General features: G+C 37.9%; 1 protein-coding gene across 1 annotated transcript in view; it reads right to left on the bottom strand.

Moving 5' to 3' along the window:
• Nucleotides 1-16,977, bottom strand: part of Rb1 (RB transcriptional corepressor 1) — a 133,645-nt gene that overhangs the window by 88,378 nt on the left and 28,290 nt on the right. Inside the window, exons 5-8 of the mRNA XM_021645595.2 lie at nucleotides 12,276-12,314; nucleotides 11,132-11,199; nucleotides 9,079-9,189; nucleotides 1,140-1,282 (exon numbers count right to left, since the gene is read on the bottom strand). Coding sequence (XP_021501270.1) covers nucleotides 1,140-1,282; nucleotides 9,079-9,189; nucleotides 11,132-11,199; nucleotides 12,276-12,314 — 361 coding nt within the window. The remainder of the gene's footprint in view (nucleotides 1-1,139; nucleotides 1,283-9,078; nucleotides 9,190-11,131; nucleotides 11,200-12,275; nucleotides 12,315-16,977) is intronic.

Consider the following 16,977-nt stretch of genomic DNA (forward strand, 5'->3'; position numbering starts at 1 on the left):
TACACTTGAATCATAAATATGTAAAGATTCTAAATTCTAAGAACAAATTCCTTAAGCTGAAATTTTGACTTAATCTTTAAAATAAAATATTTAAGTATATAAAATATATAATATATAAAAATATGTATTTTAAGTAATAAAAACAATCCAGGGGGTAGGAAAAATGTATTCACTACTCTTTGTTCCCTCATGACTAAATAAAAGAATTAATATAGAACTATTTCAACTACATTTGTCAGTTTATTTGCCAGGGTAATTTGTGACCCTAGAAAGGCGAAAAGCAAACATTTAAGTTTGTATTTAAATTAATATATTTGTGTAAATATACATATTGATGAATTTAGTAAGAACCAAAGTGGTAAAGCCTAGATGCCTTGGTAATGATTCTAATGCTTCTTTAATTAGAGTTTGGAAAAGATCCTCACTGTCTCCTAGAGTTGTTAGAATTTCAAAGATGTAACACTTCACACATCTGGTGATATGAATTGTAGACAAAATTTCAATACATAAACTGTCAGAGAAAGAATTCATAGAATGAACAGACGTCCCAAACTCAATTAAACTCTAGCAAAGGTTCAGCGAGCAAAGAGCAACCAGTCTCTGAAGAAATGTGCACTCATTACTGTAAGAATGTGGCGGATGCTATTTGTAAAAATCCTTTCAACTCCAAATCCTCCAAATCTTGAATAAAATAAATGCTATGCATGAATAAGTCTTCCTCAACAGTTACTAAGATCTGATATTATAGTATTTGGAAAGGCAGAAAACGAATGTTGCATCACTTTAGTTTCACTAAAGGAACGATAAGGTTTCTTGGCAGGGTGCTTTAAAACACTAGGGATATTCGTAAATTCAGTGGAATGGAAGCACAACAGAGTACACATTTGAAAACCATTGTTTTCATGATACACAATCAGTGAGTCCAGAAGGAACTATTCCCTTTAAAAGCAAAGTAAGACATTATGAAAACTATTTTTTCCAAATATTTTATTCCTATAAAAGTGTTCCTAACAAAAAGAAATTACGAGGTGTGCTCACAACAAAGGCATAGATTGTTAGGCAGGCCTTGCAGATGTATCTACCTCAGCTGCTTTTTAAAAAGCATAAGAACAAAAAGAAGGAAGTATAAAAGAAATTACCTCATCTATATTACATTCATGTTCTTTACAGAGAACTTCAATAATTCTTGTATCATTTTCTAGTTGTTTTGCTATCCGGGCACTCCTGTTCTGACCTCTTCTGGGTGTTCGGGGTGAACCATTAATGGGCATTACAGCTGTTTCTGTAAAAATGTAAATTAGATAAAAACAATTGTACATTTCATAATGAAAATCAATGAAATCGAGCTGGATGTAACTGAGTTGGTAGAGTGCTTGCCTAGAAAACTATGAAAGCCCAGTTTCATTTCTCAGCACCAAATACAGCAGGAATGCTGGTACATACCTGTAATCCCAGCATTTGGGAGGTGGAGGGAGAATCAAAGTTCAATCCCATCATTGTCTACATAGTGAGTACAAAGCCAGCCTAGGCCACATGAGAGCCCATCTCCCTAATGAGGCATTTTAATTATAATTAAGACAATGTTAAAATAATCCTGGTAGAATCTATTCTCCTTATTATGGTACACTATATAAATAGCAATCTTAACTTTTATTGGGATCCTCCTTTGTTTTACGGTGCTGACAACCAAATCCACATTCTTCATGCATGCTACACAAATGCTCTATCACTGAGCGAAAGCCTGTTCCTGAATGTCTGTTATGATATACATGCTGTTACAAGTTTTTGCAATTCACATTTTTCTTTTACTCCAAATCTCATTCCCCAAATACTATATCCCCAGAGAAAGTTAGACAAATTACTTATAAGGGCATTCTACTTAGTATATATGTTCAAAAATGTTTCCTAGGCTCAATGCTATGAAGGCTGACAACCTAGTTTAATCCCTGGAACCCATACAGTGGAAAAAACTCACTCCTGCAAGTTGTCCTTTAACTTTCACACACAGGCCTGCACACAATTCTTCCATTGCACAAATATTAAATAAACACAAACATTTTTCTATTTTTTTAGGTCCTTAAAATGAATAAGCAAATATTTATTGGTTCTATTTATAAATATAGTGTAAAAATTTTAAGTATTAGCAAATTACAATGCATTTAAAAGTTGCAGTGTAGGGGCCTTGAGAGATGTCCCAGTGGTTAGGCGCACTGGCTGTTCTTCCAGAGGACTCAGCATCAGGACCAGGTTCAATTCCCAGCATCTACATGGTACCTCATGACTATCTGTCCAGTTCCAAGGGTTAAGATGCCCTCTTCTGGCCTCCACAGACAGCAGGCACATAAGTGGCACACAAGCATACATGCTGGCAAAACACCCATACAAATTTTTAAAAAAAGGAAAAGAAAAGAAAAAAGATCCAGTATAAAGGGCTAGCCAGAGGGCTCCGTGAGTCAAAGCCCTTGATGCCCATGCCTGAGGCCCTGAGTTTCATCTCTGGGATCCACACAAACAAACAAAGAGAGAACTGACTATACAAAGTTATCCTCTGACATCTGCTTGCACTCTGTCATACTGCATATGCCTCCTCAATATCAATAACATTTTAAAAATATCAATAACATTTTAAAGTGTGATCTTTACAAAAATAAACAAAAAGAAACATAATGTGATAATCTGTGATTTTCTTAAATCATCTGTATTGGTTTGAACGTTGCTAACAAACCGAGTAGGTTCAGCTATCAAAGAGATTATAGATGATTAAACACAGTCCAGCCACTCTAGAAACCAGTGTGGAGGATACTAAAAAAAGCTAAAAAATATAACTACCATTATGACCCAGCTAAATCTGGCATATACGAAAAGACTCAATATTCTATTCCACAGATACTTTCCACTTTTATTTCTGCTCCATTTACAATAGGTAGGAAACAGAAACAACCTAAGTGTCCTTCAACTAATGAATCGATAACGAGAATGTGGAACATATGCACTATGGAATTCAGCTGTGAAGCAAAATGAAATCGTGAATTTTACAGGTAAAAGGATGGAGCTAGAAAGATCAAACTGAATGAGGTGACTAAGACCCAGAAAGACCAATACCTTATGTTCTTTCTCAGAAGAGCCCTCCTAGCTACAAATCTCCAGACAAAAGTACATATCCTAGAGGAACTGCAGAACCAGGAAAGTAAGGAACCACTGCTGGGAGAGAGGGAGGGGACAATAGAGACGGGAGTAGCTGGAGGGCACGAGTGGTTCGACTGGGGAAACGGGAAAAGTGGGGAGTCGACGGGGGAAACGGGAAAAGTGGGGAGTTGACTGGGGAAACGGGAAAAGTGGGGAGTTGACTGGGGAAACGGGAAAAGTGGGGAGTTGACTGGGGAAACGGGAAAAGTGGGGAGTTGACTGGGGAAACGGGAAAAGTGGGGAGTTGACTGGGGAAACGGGAAAAGTGGGGAGTTGACTGGGGAAACGGGAAAAGTGGGGAGGCTCAAATTAGGAAGGGATGAGAGACAAATCCAAAAAAACAGAGGAGGGTAAAATACTATAGCAAAGATGTCTGAAAATGTCAAAAGGACTCACACTATTAGCTTCTACCTATAACACATACAAGCCAGTGTAAGTGAAAATTTCCCATCCAGGCTCAAAGTGCTCCCTCTAAGAACTAAAGACGATCTAACAAAAACCCAACACCCAGGCAAGAGAGACCTTGTTTTAAGCTGGTGGTCAGAGTATTCCAAGAGACTCCCAAAGCATTCAGAATATTGCTACTGCCCTTGGTTGTTCCCCAGAGGTGGAAGGTAAGTCTCTATTGTTGAAGATAGCAGGCGCTGAGATGCAGAATCCAAAGGGCCCTGAGCTGTGTTTGACTTGCAAGCCTCCCCGCTCTGAACTAGTTTTCGTGATACCAGAAGACATCATGAAAGGTTCCGAAGGAGGAGAGCAATCAACAGTCCCACCTAGTGATGCCAAGACCCACAACAGTGATCAGCACGGCATGATAGCTTGAGAGTATAGTAGTGGCATGCATAGCTTGGTGGTAAACAACAGCTCCCTAACTGGACTTAAGATCCACTCAACAGTAAGGAAACCATACTTCGTACTAGAAACTTACCAAACTCCCTAAGGGTTAGAGATGTTATACAGATCACTTTATTGCAGACCACAACCCTCACTTTATTAAACTAGCACAATTCCTAATAACAATCTATGAACATTTGTCCCTATACCCACAAATAAGTACAGCCCTCACTCCTTAACAAGAAAACTTCTCTATGCGACAGACGGAGACATTACAGAAAACCACAACTAATCAAAATGCAGAGCTGTGAAGCCAAGTCCCAATGGATACACCTAAAGACACTAGCTTTTAAGGTTCAGTGAGCCATGCAGAAAAGGAGATAGAAAGAATTTAAGAGCCAGAGAAACAGGAAAGTTATATTCTAGAACTGTCAGAGAACTACCATGGACTTTCCCCAACATGACTGACTAAACATGAGCAACAACAGAAATGCTGAAGTGGATGAGGGAAAACCCACGAGGCCTAAACCCTACATAGCTCTACACAAAAAACTGCAGGCATCAAAGAAATGCCGAGAGTAGCAGAAATGGTCTTCCCCAGAGAAAAATCCTACCTGTGAGTATGAAAAACAAGCCAAAAATTTAAAAGAGAGTACTGAGTATGTAGGCAAGACTTGGGGAAAGGAAAGGGAATAAGAGAAAATGATGTAATTATATTATAAAAATAATTTTTTAAAGTATACTTCATTGCTTCTAGACCCAACAAACAATTTCCAGGAAAGTCAGAATCTAGGAAGAAAAATCATCAAAACTAGATGGAGGGAAACTAATCAGGACACCAGCCTGATCATTTATTTTGGTGCTGGGTGGATCCCAGGGTCTTGTTCGTGATAAACACAAACCTTCTACTCTGATTATTTAAAAAGCAAAGCATGAGAGAGACTGAGGAAAGAGAAGCAGGGTGCTGTTTTGTGCTACAGATTACAACCTGGGCTTCCTGTGCTCTACACTGAGCTCTAGCCACAACCTAGAGGAACAAGTGTTAGAAGAAAACAAGCCAGGCTTTGTTGTGCACGCCTTCAATCCCAGTACCGGGAGGCAGAAGCAAGAAGATATCTGAGTTTGAGCCTGGTCAACATAGCAAGTTCCTGGACAGCATGGGCTATATAATGAGATCCTGTCTCAAACAAAACAAAATACCTTAGAGGTTTAGCACCCAATCACAAAGGAGAGATTACATGCAAAGTTTGATGCAGTCAGTCAGTCTTTCTAAAAACTTTTATCAAATTTATAAGCTAACTGGAAATCTGAGCATTTACAAGATATTTGGTGGCATGCAACAGTAACTAATAGATTTTAGGTATCATAATGGCACTTTTTAAAAACTCTTGATCTTTTACAGATGTACAATGAAATATACCAGGATGAAACCATATGCAAGCTGGGGAACTTGTGAGATATAAGGCTACAGACAGGCTATAAATTGTCTTCTGAAGCTAGGGCATAAGCACATGGATACAAACTATTTCTTTATTTGAAATCACCATCACAAAAGCTAATTAAAAATTTACTGTGTTCAGTCAATTCAGTATCTTACCCTGGGTTTTTGTTTTGTTTTTAACAATACAATTAAATAAGGAAGTACAGTTTTGAATTACCCGAAAGAACAAAGACATCAATTTGAATAAAGTGACACAGTACACCAGCTTTTTACTTACTTTATTTTGGGAGACAGGGTCTCACCCTGTAGCCCTGGCTGTCCTGAAACTCTCTATGTAGAGCAGCTGATCTAGAACCCACAGAGACTGGCCTGCCTCTGCCTCTCCCTTCAGGTGCTGGGATTAAAGGTGTGCATTATCCTTCTATCCCCCACGTCTTCCATAAGACTCCCTGCGCTCTGCCCAAAGTGACTATGAGTTTCAGCATCTACTTTAATACCCTATTGGGTGGAGCCTTTCAGAGGACCCTCTATAGTAGGTTCCCATTCTGTTCCCTCTTCCACTGCTTCTGGTGCCTGTCCTGTTTTCCAGTCTAAATAAGATTTACACATCCACCCTAGGGTCCTCCTTGTTGTCTAGCTTCTTTAGGTCTGTAGATTTTAGTATGTTTATCCTATATTATACCACTAATATCCACTTATAAGTGAGTGTATACTATGCGTGACTTTCTGTTTCTAGGTTACCTCACTCAAGATGATCTTTCCTAGTTCCATCCATTGGCCTGCAAATTTCATGATTTCCTTGTCTTTAATAGCTGAGGAGTATTCCATTGTGTAAATGTGCCACAATTTCTGTGTCCATTCCTCCACTGAGGGACATATTGGTTGTTTACAGATTCTGGCTATTACAAATACATGTGTAATGAATATAGTTGAGCAACTGTCCTTATTGAATGGTGGGGCATCTTTTGGATATATGCCCAGGAGTGGTATAGCTGAATCTTGAGGTAGGGACCCCTACAAGGAGCCCAACAAAGCTAAAAAATCTGAGCCCAGGGGATCCTGCAGAGATGGATACACCAACCAAGGACTATGCATAGAGAGGACCTAGATGCCCTGCTCAGATGTAGCCAATTGGCAGCTTAGTCACCATGTTGGTACCCGAGTAAGGGGAGCAGGAGCCTCTGTCATGAACTTGATTGCCTACTCTTTGATCACTTTCCCTGGTGATGTAGCCTTGCCAGGCCATGGAGGAAGAGAATTCAGGCAGTCCTGATGAGACTTGATAAGCTATGGGCAAATGGCAGAGGAGGAGTACTCCCCCTTTCAGTGGACTAGGGGAAGGAATTAGTGGGAAAGAGAGAAGGAGGGTGGGACTGGAAGGAGTTGAGGGAAGGGGCTTCAATAGGGATATGTAATGAATAAATTATAATAAATATACATAAATAAAATTTATTTGAGAACAACAATAGCAAAAAGGTATGCATTATCACACACAGGAAGTATACGAACATTTAGAGTTACAACATTGATTAAAAACAAGTGAGAAAAAGGCAGACAAAAGAAACCTTTAAAGGATGGGAACTTCTGAAGCATATTTACTATCTATTTTAGAATTCTCTCCTGCTTTGTATGTAGGTTATGCTAGCTTAACTTTTATGCCTCTTTCACCAAAATGTTTCTTAATATATTCTCAAAATTCTCCAAATTTCATTTTCCCATGAAGTCATTGTTCACAGATGTAAATTAACCTTTCACTATTTCAGCCTCTTTAACAACACATTTAGACTTCATGTTTTGATCTGCTATCTATTTTAGTACTATCATTAGCAGTTTCACCTTTTCAGGAGCTGGGAATCAGCTTGTCCTTAGCTAAGTTTACATTTTCTATAGTACAAAAGTGATTCAAGGTCTTATTCTTGAGGTGATCAAAAGAAACATTCCTACTCTATAAAACAGACTTTTATACACTTATTTTTGCTTAATGCTACCTAACTATATCAGCAATTGTTACTTTTACTTAAATACATTTCCCGTCCTTCTCATCACCCACTGAAACAGTATCAACTACTGTTCATATATATGTATATGTATATATATGTATATACATATACTGTTCATCAGTATATATACTGTTCATCAGTCCTATTGGATACAATATCCAATACTAATTTAAAACTTAAGTTGTTACTACAGAATTGGCCCTTCTGTCTTGTCTTTTACTCCACTTTACCACAAATCCCTTCCCCCTACTTCTTCAAGGAAAACCTTTCCTCAACCTTACCTACTCTTCAAACTCATTTCAAATACTTTTATATGTTATTTCAAATTCTTTTATAAGCTACTGATTGGCCCTCCATCACTACACACTTTCTTTAATTTTAAATTTTTATTTTAGTGTGTGTGTGTGTGTGTGTGTGTGTGTGTGTGTGTGTGTTGTGAAGGGTATGTTTAAGGGAGTGCAAGTGCCCAGAAGTTCCAGAGGAGGGTATTTGGTCTCCCTGGAGCTGAAATTATAGGAGGTTGTGAGCAACCCAACATAGGTGCTGGGACCTGAACTCAGATCCTTTGTAAGAGCAATATGCACTGTTAACTACTAAGCCACCTTCCTAGCCTTGTTTAATTTATTATTATTATCATTATCATGATGATGGTGTGTGTGTGTGCGTGCATGAACATGTGGGGGTACCAGAGCACACCTGTGGAGATCAGAGGATAACTTTCAAGAGTCAATCTTGTCCTTCCACCATGAATTCTGGGGATCAGACTCAGGTTGTTAGGCTGTACACCTAACAACAAGTTTTTGGCCCTGTAAAAACTTCCATATTTCTAGACCGCCTAAAACATTTGCTTGGTTTTCATCAACCCAGATCACTTCCAACTACATTCCTTTTTTTTTCTTTATGATTTTGTTTTTATTTATTATTTGTTTATATATGTATATATGTGTATGTATACAGGGTTCTGCCTGCATGTGTGCCTGCAGGCCAGAAGAGGGCACCAGATGTCATAAACGGTTATGAGCCACCATGTAGTAGCTGGGAATTGAATTCAGGACCTTTGGAAAAGCAGCCAGGGCTCTTACCCTCTGAGCCATATCTCCAGCCCCATCGACATTCTTAATTATTTGTTCAACTTCTATAACATATACTACTTAGAGATTTCTATACTTTAAATCAATGTCCAAGCCCATGTGTTAAAGTCTTGGTCCCTTGCTTGCAGCTATCAGCAGAGTCTAGCCAGTGTGGGGATTACTAGGGGTGCATCCCTTGAGGGAAAATTGGGCTCCGTCCTTTTCCTAACCCTCTTTCACGACTCTAATAAAAGGTGAACAGCTTTACTCCACTGTGTGCTTCTGCTAGAGCAGGCTGAAAGCAAAGGGGTCAATTGACTGTGGACTGGAACCTCCAAGACTGAGCTCTAACAAACTTTTTCTCTCAACAGGTTGATCACACCAGGTACTGTCACAGTAAGGAGAGCTGAGAACAAAAGGCAGAGTCCATATCTGATTAATGTTTTATCACCCTTTCAGTTTTAGGACTACACCAGACCTATAAGGCAGTCAATAAGTAACTGCTGAGGAGAAACTAGAGAAGCACTAACTTATTCATATTACTTACTGTATGGTTCTCTGAGTAGTGCAGGAGGTGAGAACTTAATAAAATAGTCAACTACACACAACATTAACTGAAATGAGATTACCAGATCATCTTCCATTTGCAACACTTCTCCTAAAATGAAAAAAAACACATTAAAAATTTTAAATTATATTTATCTATTATTATTTAGTTACCTGTCTGTGTATATGCATGCTTGTATATGTACATTTGTGAGCACAAAACACATATGTGAGTGTACACATGTACCATAATGCATGTGTGGTAATCAGAGGAGAAGTTGGTTTTCTTCTTTTACTATGTGGGTCCCAGTGACTAAACTCCAGCTGCTAGGTTGACGGCAAAGCCACTTCACTGAATAAAATAATGCTTTAACATACAACACTGTTAAGATGTCTCAGAGATGAAGAACACAAAAAAAGTGTTTAAAAAAGTGTTCTAAGACAAATGAACGCAGAATGAGACAATTCAATAGTAAAGGTATTAAACCTCGAATTTAATATATATTTGTTTTTATTTTCTGCATATGGGTGTTTGCCTGCATGTATGCCTGTACCCATTAAGGCCAGAGGAGGGTGACAGAGGTCCTGGAACTGGACTTACAGAGGCTGTAAGGGGCTGTGGGGAATGAAACCAGGGCTCTGCTGCAAGTCCTTTAATAACTGAGCCATCTCTCCAGACCTAACCCTCAAGTTTACAAAGAGAACTCAAGTATTCAGCAACTACACAACAAGAGGAAATTAAGCAAGCCTCCAATTTCTCAAAAGTAACATTTAATACTAGAAAATATTGCCTTGGGACAAAATGACTCAAGAACAACATACACAGTCAAGTTGCCTTTCAGGTATAAAGTTGCTGTGGACATTTGAGTGTGACAGACGTAAGAAATATGACATCAAAAGGCTTAGTTTTTAAAGTCCACAAGCTGGAGAGATGGCTCAGCAGGCAAAGGTGCTTCCACAAAGACTGAGACATAAACACATACACACATACAATAAGTAAACAAACATTCAAGACAATGTTAAATACTTGATGACTCAATCCAGCTAGCTAAGAGACTAATCAAAGTAAAAAAAAAAAAAAAAAAAAAAACAAACTCAGAAACAGAGAATAACAACAAATGAACAAATGAGTTATGATGGACACAGAATACACTTGAAATGAGACTAAATGCATGTAGTAACTATAATTATAGATGACTAAATGTTACAGTACTTGATAATGAACTGAAAACAATAAAATTTATAAATCAGAAGGTGGGGAGAAAGGGAGGATGATGTCCCAAGAAAAATTATTATCATTGTTTTTTTTAAAGTAGATCAGTGTAGACTACTGTAGAATTAACCCCCTCTTCCCGTCTATGCCCATACTACTTTAAGCATGCTGATCTCATCTGATCGCAGCTGCTAAGCAAGGTGTAGTCTGGTTAGTATTTGGGCAGAAGAACGCCCTCTTTTTTAATGGGACTGTGGCAGGTTGTTTTCCACCAGCACAGTATACTGGAACCTCATATTCGCTGACTACCCATGATAGTTTATTTCCATTTTACTTGTCTCTCATCACTTTCTACTTTCTCCAAGTCAGAAGAAGAAAAATATAAGCATTCACCTTTTCATTGCCTTAGCAGTATTAAAATATTAAGTCTAATAAGGAAAAACAAAGATTCTAACTAAGAAATATTTTAAGAAAAATCCACATAAAGTGACTAAACAAATAATTATTTTAATTTCTTATTACTTTTTTGAAAAATTTAAATAAAATTAATTTTTAAAATTTAATAGGTCCTGACTTCTATACCTAGCACTGCTAAAAAGGAAAATGCAAAGAAAATGGAAGGGAAAGGGAGGAATGAAAAGGAAAGCAGGAGGAAAAGAGAGGAAATGAAACATTTTTCTAACGATGTCTCTATTACTATAATTAAAAAATTATTTACAGTTAACAAGCCATGCAGAGACTACGGAAGGATTTATTAATTGAATAAAATTTTCATACTGTTCCAAATGAACATTTAATCATTATATTTGACACATCAGCATGTAACAACATGTTCATTTACCTTTAGCTAGTAAAAAAGTGATCCAAGAAATTTTTAGCACCAACATAGGATTTATTTCAGTAGATATCCTGGTAAACAAATACAAAGAAATAAAAAAAAATTAGACACTGACAAAGTTCTCCAGCTTTGCTTTTCAGTAATTTGTTTTTAATTACAGATTTGAGTTAAATAAATACATAATGGAAAGCAAAACTTTTTAATGTACAATTTACACCTGAACTCAATTTATCCAATGTATTTGGTTGTCTGCCAAAATATTTATTCTAATGTAATCTAGAACTATACAAAGCCCAAGGTACACTAATTTGTTGCTAGTTACCTTTATTTCCTTTATACTTGCTTGTTCTTTGTTTTTCTAATTAAAATGAACAATATAAGAAAAAAATTTAGGTGGCTCATATTTTGTCAACTTAACACTTCCTTGATGATTTTCCATAGAATGATCATTCATTAGAATTGACAGACTTATATCAATTACTAAATGCACAATTTGCATTTCTGTCAATCATTTCAATGCCTCTGCTCTAATGGGGCAGGAAATCTCCAGAACTACTTGTGGTTTCCAAACCAAACAAAACAAAACAAAACAAAAAACATAGACACACCGCTACAGCCTACAGCACAAACTTTCAAAATAATTCAGGATTTTTAGCTGAAAAATTTCTTATGTGTATGGACGTTTTGACTACAAGTGTGTCTGTGCACCATTTGTGTGCCTGGTGCTTTCAGAGGCCAGAAGAAGACATCACATCCCATGGATGTGGAGATGCAGACAGCTGAGAGCCATGTGGGTGCTGGGAATCAAGCCTGGGTCTAGAGTCTTCCCTCCAGGCCGCTAATTTAGAATGTATTTGTTCTTATACTAAAGTATGCAGAGCCTTGTTGGTACAGCCCCTGTGATAGATCCTCAATGAACTCCACTGTCCTTAGAACAGTAACAGAGAATACTAAATTCCAGCCAATTAGTTCTCCTTTGCCATATTAAGGCATGCATTTTTAGAAAATAAACAATCTAAACAGGATTTTATAACCTTAACTTATGAAGTAGTATTTTTTTTTTATCACCAAAGTAACCCTAATGGTATCAGTATGTGTGAGATTAGGCCAGAAAAAAAAATTTAGTGAAAAATAACATGGTACTTACACACTGCTGGGTTGTGTCAAATATATAAGTTCACATGTCCTGGAAGAAATAAGTAATTTCATTAAAGAGACAGCTTTTTAAAAAGTAACTTTTGAAATACTACTGCAGAATGAATGATCGCTTTCTAAAACAAAGTTAATGTGTATCTGCATACTACAAAGTGACATATTACATCATCACGTTCTATTACAAAAGAAACTGGCTTCTGTCACTCCCTTTTGAATCAAAACCAATGACAGGATCAGAATCTTACGCCACTGGGTAACTAATGACTATCTAACTAGGAAGTTACGTACATCCACACAGTTTACCCTATAATAAACAATTTTGACATTGCATTCCCCACATTCCAGAAAAATCGTACAAGTAAAATGGGAAGAGAAAACTTCAGTTTGAAGAGTAATCTTCCCCCAGGGAGGAGCCCACTCTTTGTTTATCCAATACCAAATGGTTAGCCTTGAAATCATATATATACAAGAAACACTAAGTGGACTCAGCAGGCTCTAATCACAGATTTAGACATACACATGTAACAACAAAGAGAATGAGGTGACAGATTTAAAAGGAAGTAGGAACATGGGGGGAAGGGAGGAGTCAGAGGGAGAAAAAAAGGGGGAGAAATGATGTAATATTTTAATAATAAACAAAGAATAAAACTGCTATAAGCAGAACACAGTAACTCTTGTACCTCAAGTACTCCTAGCCCTCAAATTCTAGATCTAGAAATAATCTGATGGTCTTGTTTCTTCTTTTTTTAAGTACTGATTTGTGTTGCCCTTAAAGATTTCTTTGCTTTTTATTTATGTGTATGTGTGTGTAGCTCTGTTGTTTTTGCACATGTCTGTACAGGTACCCTGCAGAAGCTGGAGAACAGGTAGTTGTGAGTCACCTGAACTAACTCCTGGGAGTGGAATTCCCATAATCTGCAAGAGCAGCAAGCATCTTAACCACTGAGCCATCTCTCCAGTCCACCAGAGGTTCCTTGACAACCGGTTCAGAGAAGTTTGTGCTTACTTGGTTCATTATTATGGCAAACCTCTATTACAATTGTGGCAAGCTTCTTTTGAGTCATTTCATGCTATGCACTAGTGGCTTGGATTTTCCCTTGTGCACTTTCACAATCATAGTAAACTCTGATTTATATACTTAACAAGTACTCCCCCCCCCCACTGTATTCCTCATCAAAACTGGCTTAATATTTAAAATTTAGTTATGAAGAGCTTGTTTCTAATTTTCACAGATCTAAATAATATCATGACAGAAATCCCTGAACTATTTTGTATTTGAGGTCATAGTCTTATGATAAATGAGATGATAAATTCAGTGATTATGGAAACATTTAAAGAAAATAATTTAAAAGGTCACTTAGTTAAAATTTAAAGAAATAAAACATAAACATATGTAATACTATATAATACATACATGTATAATATATGTACACACATATGTTGATAGTATGAGGTTCTTAATGTAAGCCAGTAGCCTAAGGAAAGAAACATTGTAGAATGATTGTCTTCAGCACTGAAATCTTTTCTTGATTTGCACTTTGTTTAGACCATCTATACTATCCAAGCACTCTAGATTCAGTTCACACTTCTTAAGCAATTTCTTATTTCTTTTTAGTAATTAAAAAGAAAAAGTTTTTTTCTTGTGCAAAAGATTCTACTCTTAAAAAAAAAAAAGGCAGGGAAGGGGCAGTGGCATTACAATTAAAAACAAAACAAAAGCAAAGGCCAGGTCTGGTGATAAGTCTTTAATAGACAGGGGATTCTTTGTGAGTTCAAGGCCAGCCTAGTCTACATGGTTAGGTTCCAGACCACCCATAGCCATTTAGTTATACAAAAAAAGCCTGTCTGAAAAAAAGGGGGTGAGGGAGAAAAAAAAAAAAAAGGAGAAAGAAGACAAGGCAAGGTTTATTTCAAAAGCTCTAAGGCATATCTAGAAATAGTGGTACATGCCTGTGGTCCCAGTATCCAGGAGACTGAGGTAGGAGTATGAGGTTCAAGAGCAGACTAGAATAGCCTTTCTCAAAAAATGAATAAAATTGGGAATGGGGGTGCTGGAGATGTAGCCTAGCATTTATGAGTTTGAGGCTAGACTGAGATATATGAGACCCTATGTTTTTTTTTTTTAAAAAAAAAGGAGTAAAAAGCAAAGAAAATAGTAGCATGCCCCTGTGAAGATATCTTTTTCTAGCTATCTCCAAGTTCATTCTCCCTAGAACATCTAAAACAGACCTTCCTTCCCACTTTCCTTCCCCCCCTTCTGTTCCCCTCTTCTTCTGTTTTTTGAGATATCATTTTATGCAGCCTTGGCTATCCTGGAACTTGCTATATAGACAACACTGGCCTCTAACTCACATATATCCACCTGTCTCTGCCTCCTGAGTGCTGAGATTAAAGGTGTACTCCACCAAACCCAGTCTCCACTTTTCCCTTTCACTTTATCATCCTATTACAAAGTTGCTTATTTAGCTAAAACACTACTTTTCATATGTTCTTGCTAAAGGCAGACAGCTCCAAAACCAAACAGTAGCAGATATATGTCATATTACAACACATGCTGGAGAGGTTGTGGAGAAAGGGGAACCCTCCTCCACTGCTGGTGGGAATGTAAACTTGTACAACCACTCTGGAAAGCAATCTGGCGCTTTCTCAGACAACTAGGAATAGTGCTTCCTCAAGATCCAGCCATACCACTCCTAAGCATATATCCAAAAGAGGCTCAAGTACACAATAAGGACATTTGCTCAACCATGTTTGTAGCAGCCTTATTTGTAATAGCCAGAATCTGGAAACAACCCAGATGCCCCTCAACTGAAGAATGGATACAGAAATTCTGGTATATCTACACAATGGAATATTACTCAGTAATGAAAAATAAGGAAATCATGAAATTTGCAGGTAAATGGTGGGACCTGGAAAGGATCATCCTGAGTGAGCTGTCCCAGAAGCAGAAAGACACACAAGGTATATACTCATTCATATAGACATATAATATAGGATAAACCTACTAAAATCTATACATCTAAAGAAACTGCTCAAGAGAGAGGACCCTGACTAAAATGCTCAATCCCCATCCCAAAAGGCAAAGAGGATGGACATCAGGAGAAGAAGAAAACAGGAAACAAGTTAGGAACCTACCACAAAGGGCCTCTGAAAGGCTCTGCCCTGCAGACTATCAAAGCAGATGCTGAGACTTACGGCCAACTGTTGGGCAGAGTGCATGGAATCTTACGAAAGAAGAGAAATAGTAAGATCTGGAGAGGACAGGAACTCCACAAGGAGAGCAACAGAACCAGAAAATTTGAACACAGGGGTCTTTCCAGGGTCTCATACTCTAACCAAGTACCAGGCATGGAGATAACCTAGAACCTCTGCACAGATATAGCCCATGGCAGTTTAGTGTCCAAGTGGGTTCCATAGTAATGGGAAGATGGACTGCCTCTGACATAAACTTATTGTCCTGCTCTTTGATCACCTCCCTCTGAGGGGGGACCAGCCTTACCAGGCCACAGAAGATGACAATGCAGCCACTCCTGATGAGATCTGATAGACTAAGATCAGAAGGAAGGAGAGGGGGACCTCCCCTATCAGTGGACTTGGGGAAAGGCATGCATGAAGAAGGGGGAGGGAAGGTGGAATTAGGAGGAGAGGAGGGAGAGGTTTATGGGGGAATACAAAGTGAATAAAGTGTAATTAATAAAAGTTAAAAAAATAACTAAAATAACTCTAAAAAAAAGAACTATAATACTTGTGTTAGAGGACTACAGTGTGTATAAAAAATACATTAAATATATAAGCCAATCCTGTGACAACCCCATGGCCACCCTCCCAACCCCACAAATAAAAAGTAACAGCCTAGACAGAAAGCCATCATAGAAAATTCCTAAAAACTGTAATCAAAAAAAACAAAAAACAAAGCCAGGCATGGTGGTGCACGCCTGTAATCCCAGTACTTAGGGAGTCAGGGCAGACAGATCTCTGTGAGTTCAAGGCCAGCCTAGTCTAGTCCAAGACAGCCAAGGCTACACAGAGAAACCCTGTCTCAAAAAAACAAAAAACAAAACAAAAAATGTAATAAGGATGCTGAAGTATAGCTCTCCACAGCTTACGGCTTCTGATGGGAGCTTGGTTAGGGAAGGGCTTGGTTTTCTTTAAGGGGCTGGCCACAGGGTGTTTGACGATGCTCTAGTATGTATATGGGCAACACAAAAAGATTAAATGTTTTTTTCCTTTTCTCCTTTTGGGGGATGGGAGGTCCTAGGGTGTGTGGAGGAACATAGACCAGGGAGGACTAGGAAGTGAGGGTGCTCAGGGTACACATCAAAAAAAGAAAGAAAGAAAAAAAAAGAAAGAAAGAAAAGAAAAGAAAAAAGAAATTCCTAAATAATAAATAAAAATGTCATTAAAAACCATGTAAGCCAAGCTTAGCCATGGTTTTCCAGCTGAAGAGTACAGGTGGAGTCTTCTCAGCTACCACTGGGCACACAGATCATGACTTCAAGGTCACACCTTCTACCGACAATATGGTTTCTTTCTAAGCTGGAAGAAGCTAAATTTAGATCATTATTCAGAACTACAAGTTCTACTAGACAAGATGGGAAGCAAGCTCAAAGTCTGAAGAAGCAAATGATATAAAAGGGCAGAAAAAAAAAGGCCAATTAATTTGGGTCAAGCATTCAGAATGTTTATAAACAGAT

This window comes from Meriones unguiculatus, chromosome 9, assembly GCF_030254825.1.
Source record: "Meriones unguiculatus strain TT.TT164.6M chromosome 9, Bangor_MerUng_6.1, whole genome shotgun sequence".
In the NCBI taxonomy this organism is placed as follows: Eukaryota; Metazoa; Chordata; class Mammalia; order Rodentia; family Muridae; genus Meriones; species Meriones unguiculatus.